General features: G+C 34.6%; 1 protein-coding gene across 3 annotated transcripts; it reads left to right on the top strand.

The window, feature by feature from the left end:
- The first annotated feature begins 337 nt into the window (after positions 1–337).
- On the top strand, positions 338–4,836 carry LOC132634921 (guanylate kinase 2-like). Of its 3 annotated transcripts, none has more exons than XM_060351118.1 (11): positions 338–604; positions 977–1,093; positions 1,188–1,283; positions 1,387–1,463; positions 1,546–1,675; positions 1,964–2,326; positions 3,589–3,710; positions 3,790–3,925; positions 4,086–4,131; positions 4,220–4,325; positions 4,407–4,836. In XM_060351118.1, the coding sequence occupies exons 2-11, from the start codon at positions 1,091–1,093 to the stop codon at positions 4,522–4,524; spliced, it is 1,197 nt and encodes a 398-aa protein (XP_060207101.1). In that variant the 5' UTR covers positions 338–604; positions 977–1,090; the 3' UTR covers positions 4,525–4,836. The 3 variants fall into 3 exon arrangements, with proteins under 3 accessions (XP_060207101.1, XP_060207086.1, XP_060207093.1); XM_060351103.1 differs by having other exon boundaries at positions 339–604; positions 1,054–1,093; XM_060351110.1 differs by lacking the exon at positions 338–604 and adding an exon at positions 924–944 and having other exon boundaries at positions 1,054–1,093.
- The last annotated feature ends 3,345 nt before the right edge of the window (positions 4,837–8,181 follow it).

Genomic DNA, 8,181 nt, shown 5'->3' with positions numbered 1-8,181 from the left:
ACCACTCAAAAAAGAAACTCAGAGCCTGTTTGGATGGACTTATGCCTATAAGCTGCAAACAGCTTATAAGCTGCTTTAGATAAGCTAAGTCAAATGATCCCAATTATTTTTTTGAGCTTATTTTAAGCACAAAATGATTTTAAGCTGGCCAACTAAACACTAAAAAAAGCTGAAAATAGCTTATAAGCAACTTATAAGTAACTTATAAGCCAATCCAAACGGGCTCTCAATAAATTCTACCAAAATTAAGAAGAAATTAAATAAAAATAGAGAAAGAAAAAGGGGAAGCCGTCTTGGGGCAGGTTCGTGAAGTGAATGCGACCAAAAAACCACCTCTTTGGTCCCCTTCCCCTTTCTTCCACATTCCTAAGCCTTCAAATATATATGGCAAACCTTCCCAAGCTTTCTTCAACCTCTTTCTTCCTCTCATTCAAAGTTGCTGACTTTTCTATATATTCAAACTTTATTATTCTTCTTCTTTGACAGATCTCTTCTCTTCCAATTGTTATAGATAACCCCTCTTCTTTCTTCATTCAATACATACATAAAAGATTACAAGAACAAAAATATAGCTTTTGGGTAACCTTAAATCTTGATTTATTAGGTAAATTTTATGGGTTTTCCAATTCAAATTTATTTTCCTGGTCCTTTTTTTTTTAAAAAAAAATCTTTACAGCTTAATAGCCTAATCAGAGGGGAAGACACCTCTAGCATTACATGTTATCTCTCTTTCTGTGTGCATCCATTTGGGAATATTTTCAATGGGTTTTAATATTATTATTATTATTATTATTATTATTATTATTATTATTATTATTATTATTACTGTTATTTTTTTTTTTTGTATTTTTTGCTCCATGATATTTCATGGCCTCTGTTTTCCTATAAGTTTATTATTATGTCTATTTGTTTTTGCTCTATGATCCAGTTCTGTTATTAATTAGGTGAGATAATTTGATATGTTTTTCTTTTTCAGATTTTTTCCCCCAAGGAATGCATAATTTTTTCATGTGTTTTTTTTTTTGGTCTGATTTGTGACTTTTTATTGGTCAGGCCGAATCTTTTTTATAGAAGGAAAATACTTACATCTATGGTGAGTTCATAAATCTTGATTTTCCTTTTAGTTTAAAATAATAAACTTTGGTTCTTTTGTTGTGATCTTTTCTTGATCTCTATGGTGTTTTCAGGGAGAAGCACCAGCTTTCTTTGCTGATAGTGTTCCAAATGGGGTTGATTTGAAATCAAAGGGACACAAAACGGCTATTTGTATCGACACTAAAATTGTATGATGATTTGATATTCTTATGTGATGTGCATTCTTTCCAATTTAATGTACACAAATGAATGTATTCATGAATGAATGTTCTGCCTGCCTATTTTCACCAGTATGTGATTGGTGGGGCTGATCATGAATCGCCGTCGGTCATTGGAGTTCGAATCTTTGACAAATCTAGTGGTGAATGGTAAGTTTCTGTCGAGTTTTGGAACCATTGTAGAAATTCTGTAGCTTTTAGGCATGATGAACAAAAGCTGGATTTATTGCAGGATAAACCCCACAGTACTAGGTGCTAAACCCAAGCTGTCAAATGGCCACTCAGCCGTGCTTATAAATGTTGATCGTATATTGGTCATTAAGAGCAATTCGAATACTGATGACTGCTTTTGGTTTCTTGAGGTTGGTTAATATATGCTTTCTAAATATGCAAACTTTTTTATTCTGTCTGTTAAATTTGGAAATCAAGATCTCTTGCTGAGTCTGTGTTGATTACTCATATCAGCAAAGATGCTGGTGTGCTGATCCAATGGAGTCGTCCGTTTGTATTTATCCATATTTTAAAAAAAGTAAAAAATGTGATGATTGAGACACTTAACTGTTTGAATATAATTCGATACCCTCGAATGAGTTAATTTGCAGCCACTCACTTTTTCATGTTATGCTAAAAATTGTTACATACTTTTGTAGGTGGGCACCCCATTTATAAAAGAACAGGAAAAGACACATGGAAATGATGTGGTTGCCTGGAGTAAGGGAGTTTTAGGAAATGTTGAGAAGCCTATTGTCATTAGTGGCCCTTCTGGAGTGGGGAAGGGTACTTTGATAACTAAACTAATGAAAGAGTTCCCATCTATGTTTGGATTTTCTGTGAGCCACACAACCCGTGCACCAAGAGAAAAAGAGCAGAATGGATTTCATTACCATTTCAGTGACCGTAGTGTAATGGAGAAAGACATAAAGGATGGGAAGTTTCTGGAGTTTGCTTCTGTTCATGGTAATCTTTATGGTACCAGTGTTGAAGCTGTTGAGGTGGTTGCTGATGCTGGCAAGGTATCGTTGCTTCATGCTATTAATTCTTAATTCAAAAATATTGGTACTATTCTTTCCAACATATTATTATTTTTAAGTATAAAAATGAGATCTAAACTTTTCTCCTGTAGTTTTATGTATATGTTAATTTTAGTTAGAACATTAGAAATTCACAACAAAATTAGAAGTGTGGATTGTCGTACTCAGAACCCGATCCTTTAGACTCGGAGGGATTTTGCATTTAAAAGCATTTTTTTTGATTTATCAAAGAGGAAAAAGAAAGAGTTCTCTTTGGTGCATGCCTCATGAGAATATATGCAAGCTTCAATATTGGTACATTCTCTGGGGAGAATGGATTCCTATTTCTTTGGTATCTGATGAAAAATAGTTGCTTTGACATTGTTAAGAAAATGGACTTTGCACCCAAGCCAATCCCAAAAGCTAGTTCTTGAAGGAAAACTGCCCAGGGCCATATAAGGAGACTACAACCCATTTTCTCAACCACCATGGGACACTGCAGCGCCAAACTTTAATAGCAGTGCACCACATTTAGGACTGAACATTGGAGCATGATAACATACATGGGGATCCAACGTTGGGAAGCACAACAAAGATGGATATGACTTTAATACCATGTTAAAAAACAATGGATCTCCAATCTAACTAAATTCCAAAAATTAGCTCAGAAAGTGACGATTGTCCAAGATCATATAAGGAGGCTATAGCCGATACTTTAATCACGTGTTGTACTTTACCATACATTGTGTGAATGTGACAAATTAGAGGACTAAACACTATTTAACTTTGGGCAGTAATAGATCTCTAAGTGAGTGATACTTTTTAGGTAGACCACACCAGTTCATGTCTTCTGCACTATATACTGAACAAAAGTCTTGAACCCTCACTATATGTTCCCCATCAAGTTCAGGAATCAGGAAAAGTTAGGTTCCTCAACCTTGCATAGATGCAATTTTATCTTTCTTATACAAGGTTTGAACCACTAGCGAGTTTCGTTACTCTTTAAAATCTAGCTTCCCTCGACTCAATAAAGAAATTTGTTGATGGTTTGGTAGAAACCTGCTTCCGACCCCGTTCAAAAGAAAAATGAAGTAAACTTGCAAAAAGTGAAGGTCTGGATGTGGTAGTAATAAGCTTGAACTGACTACTGAGTCTTACATTAACTTGTTAATGGCATCACTCATGGGCCAAATTTTGCATGAGCATATTGATAGATCCCTCTGTTGCAAATTTATCAAGCCTCTTGTTTTTGTATGATTGTGCAGAGATGCATCCTTGATATTGATGTTCAAGGTGCAAGGTCTGTGAGGGCTAGCTCTCTTGATGCTATTTTCATTTTTATTTCTCCACCATCATTTGAAGAACTTGAGAAGCGCCTTCGTGATAGGTAGGCTAATTGAGAATGTAAAGTATTTTCATATTGCACGGTTCAATTGGTTATAAAATTGTTTCAATCTGTTGAACAGGGCAACTGAGACTGAAGAGCAAATCCAAAAGCGTCTCCGAAATGCTAGGGCGGAACTAGAACAAGGAAAATCATCAGGTCTCTTTGATCATATTTTGGTGAACGATGACCTAGAAAGTTGTTATGAGAATCTTAAGGTGATTCTTGCTCCTCTTATTGTAATATTTCTTAGACTTATAGTGATTCTAGTAAGATTTCCTGTTTATCTATTTGTCCAATGATCAAATAGTACTAAATGAGACTCCGAATAAATTATCATTTAGTGACACGACATGATGTAACTTTCTATTTATGTAGAACATCTTGGGTCTCACTGAAGGTGTGAAGACTGCTCCTATAACATGTAAGCTAGACGACATAGCTTGTTCTTACCTTGATTCTATCAGGCAATTGTACGTTATATTGATTTTATTAACTTTTCTTAAATGCAGATCCAGAATTAGTCGACTTGCCTGTTGAACATTTAGTCTCAAAGAATGATCAGAAGATTTTAATTAACTGTGGTGCTGCAGAACATCAAAAGGCATCAGATAACATGTATGTGATTTGCCCAATCCATTTCTTTTTGTATACAAAGTCCATATCGGAATTTTGGCATCTGATGCCTCTCTGGTGCAGGTATGTTCTGGAGTTGTCTTTGCTCAAAGGAGGGGCCCCAGGACGGACACGAGGACTAAACCTATATGTCACCAATCCTTCAACTGATCGCGTAAATGGCGACAATCATCTGAGCTAACCTACCACCTTTGGTTTCAATAATTGTTTTTCACTTCTTACGTCTTTAGAGGGATCGAGCCCTTCAAGAGAACCACGCTTCGACTACGTGATATCTTTCTTGGATAGTTTGAACTATTTAGTTCCTAATACACGATTAAATGAAAAATGGTTTCTAATTGATGCGGAAATTGTAGGTTAGCAGCCTTAAACTATTGAGAGCCTAAGATATGTAACTGTTCTACCCGAGGACTATGTAGAGTAAGAATGAGTATGTTGGATGGAATTCTTTCATCTTTTTCTCTAGTATATTCATTTCTTTTTTCTTCTCTTATTTATTTTGTTGTTTCCCGTCCAATCCCAAGGGATAGAATTCGATATTTCTTAGCTCTAAATTATTCGTTTACACATATTGTTAGATATGGTTTAAGGTGAAACATTTCGTTTAAGCTAATTCATGATATATAGTAGGTTAAATATGGTAGATTTTGCTAATTTGTACAGTATTTAATCTTGTTTGGTATGAAATCTTTTTCTTATGTAGCTATTGCAGAACAAAACGATGCTCAACAAATTCCCTTAACTTATAATGACATGGATCTTATTTCATAATTAGTCATCTTGACTTGGTCTTGACTTTCTAATATTGAGCTTGTTTGAAGGGGTTGAAAGAGTGTTGGGTTGGGGGACGACTTCTTTTAAAATTTTAATGTTTATTTCTGGTTCACATGGTTATGAATGTTGGTATGGCGGGAAAATGTCACTAAACCAAGAATTGACAAGTAGAAATGGTTAATGCCACTTGTTTGACGATACATGTGTACCAATTTGACAACTTCACGATGGGCCACAAATAGGGGTGTTCATGATCCGGTTTGACTCAGTTTTTGGTTAAAATTATATCAAACCAATTAAGTCGATTTTTTCTAATATTCAAACCAAATCAAACCATTAAAGTATAAATTCTATCGGTTTTGATTTTGTCAGTTTTATCGGTTTGGTTCGGTTTTTGCGGGTTTTTTCGGATTTTAAGAATGTATTAATACAAAGAATCTTTGAATCAAATGGTAACTAAATACGACTTTGACAGTGATCCATTCAAATCTAAGAATCTTCTTAATTAATTCATTAACTTTATTTAGGTATAGGCCTATGGCTATGAGTATATGAATTATAGAAGCATAACATTTACTTTTCAGGATTGTAGTTACCTCCTTATATATAACCTTTTGATATTACGCAGTCCCTCCGAAATTTTTGTTATCTAGATTCATCATGTTTATGAAGCATTGAGAAAGCACAAAAGTTAAAACAAAAAATGATAAGTAGAAAGACAAAGTCATCTACCAAATCTTTTTAAATTTCAATTGTGCCGTTTTCTTCCCTTTAATTTGTTACGGATAAAATGCTAGCTTATTAGTAGTAATTCAGATGCCATGTAAATGAGGAAATGGTAAAACTGAATAAGGGGGAAATTCTATTTTACCTTTAGCAAATTTCTTTTTATTTTACCTTAAATTTAAATGGGCTACACTTTTCTTACTAATTATTTGAATTTGTATTAGACTTAATACATACATATATATATATATATATATATATATATATATATATATATATATATATATATATATATATATATATATCGATTTGGTTCGGGTTTTTTTGGTTTAACACCAAACCAAACGTTATCGGTTTTTTAAAATTTAAAATCAAATCAAGTCAAACCAAGCCGGTTTTCGATTTATCAAGTCGATTTGATTCGATTTATCGGTTCGGATCAATTTTTCGGTCTCATTTGAACACCCCTAGCCACAAGGTATCACATGGTAATGGTCCACTTTGAGTAGAGCCTACATCTTCTAGAACCGAACACAGTCTATTGAAATTGTGATTGTGATTGGTCAACACACCCCCTCATCTTTTCTCTTTTGTAGTTGCAGTTCTTTTTCTAGACTCCCAAAGGAATTTCGCAAGTATGGATCATTAAAATGTGAGGAAATGGGTTGAAAGTGACAATTTACGTAGGTGTTAATTTTCGAAAAGGGACATAGGAATAGTAAGGGATAAAAGAAAAAAGTGTGGAGGGAAAAAGGATACGAGGAGCATTGATAAAGATTGGGTTGACGTTTTAAGTAATTTTAAGCGAATGTAACCTAGTTATGTGTCATACTAACGATGCTCATGGTTTGATTAAAAATTAATCTAAATCGAATCATGACATACTAACGGTGCTCATGGTTTGATTAAAAATCAATCTAAACCGAATCATGGACACCCTAGTCATATCATATGGTACAAGAGTAGAGATACCAATGGTGAGAGAGCGGCAAATGGCTGCCCAGGGGAGCGCATGCAAGTGGAGCAGGGTCGGATATAATCAAATTCTTTGAAAATCAAAAGCAAATTGAGGCAGAGGATGTTATGATCTCATTGCAAGGTCTGGGGCTCGGATCCGATATCGGTTTAATGGGGAGCTGATGTGAGGCTTACAAAGCTTTGCTTTGTCCCACCTCAATAGCCAGTTTTTGAGGTGTTGTTCTCTCTGGAATGTATCAGAGGATAAGTTAAATTTATAATTAGTAACATGTTGAACCAATTTCTCAAAAAGCTGAGTGTAAAATAAAACTTAAACAGGACAGAGCCAGATCTGTGCAGGGCAAAAAATTGGGAAAGTTACTAAGCGAAGTGGGTCAGGGAGGGAAGGTTCCTATGTTGCTTCCCCGTTTGCCATTTGCCATCCCTGCTGACAAGAGTGTCACGCCACAATATAAAGGACAGGTATCTTCTCTGAATAAATCAAATCAAATATTATACCATAAGGTAAAAAGGGGAAGAGAGGATTTAGAGCCTCTTTGGATTGACTTATAAGTTGATCAAATTAGCTTCTAAGTCAGTTTTTAACTTATTTAGGTGTTTGATAAAATAAAAAACAGTTTAAATTAAGTTAAAAGGTGCTTAAAATAAGCCAAAATCAATAAATTGCTCAATCCCAACTTATTTTTTTAGCTTAAAAGTCATTTTGGTTTGATCAACAACTTTATTCTTTTATCCCTTATATTTTCTGTTAATTCTAATACTATTTTTATCTCTAAAAATCCTTTAAGTACTTTTATCCAAACACGTAATTGCTTATTTATAAAATAATTTTCAATATTTAAAAAATACTTGCTTTTTTAAAGATGACCCAAACAGGCTCTTACTGTTGAAGTGATTAAAAGCCGTGCTACATTTTTCAAAAGTGGGCCCACAAGTGGAAGAAATTAGAAACCAACTTTCCACGACGGTTGCATAAATCATTTTGGCAGGGGGTGGGGTTAGTAGGACCGTTAAACATGAGAGCATGAGCATAAAATCTGCCAAGTTGACAAGTTGGGCTGGCTTTTTCTATTTGCCAATAGATCATTGTAGTAGGGACACTAAAATTCTTGAGTTTGGTAGTGCTTAGCTTTGTGCTAGTCTTCTGGTAACTTGTCCTACATGTGGGATCAAATATAAACTTTTGCTTAAGGGGAGAAGCCGTGTAATTCTAGAAGTTTATTCTATTAACAAAATAATGTAGGATTTAGATTTAGGTTTCCAAGTGGGTGTAGTTTATCCACAAAACTTTGCATCCTTCTTAATATAACGATTGATGTAACGAGTCCCACACGTTTGTGCAATCAACGAGTCTTTGGAC

This window comes from Lycium barbarum, chromosome 1 (genome assembly GCF_019175385.1).
Source record: "Lycium barbarum isolate Lr01 chromosome 1, ASM1917538v2, whole genome shotgun sequence".
Taxonomy (NCBI): Eukaryota; Viridiplantae; Streptophyta; class Magnoliopsida; order Solanales; family Solanaceae; genus Lycium; species Lycium barbarum.
This window is presented reverse-complemented; position numbering and strand designations above follow the sequence as displayed.

Excerpts from the sequence above, each read along its gene's own strand:
- LOC132634921 (XM_060351118.1), top strand. Across the intron at positions 1,284-1,386 it reads TTTGTATCGACACTAAAATT|TATGTGATTGGTGGGGCTGA; the intron begins GTATGATGATTT and ends TATTTTCACCAG. Across the intron at positions 2,327-3,588 it reads TGGTTGCTGATGCTGGCAAG|AGATGCATCCTTGATATTGA; the intron begins GTATCGTTGCTT and ends ATGATTGTGCAG.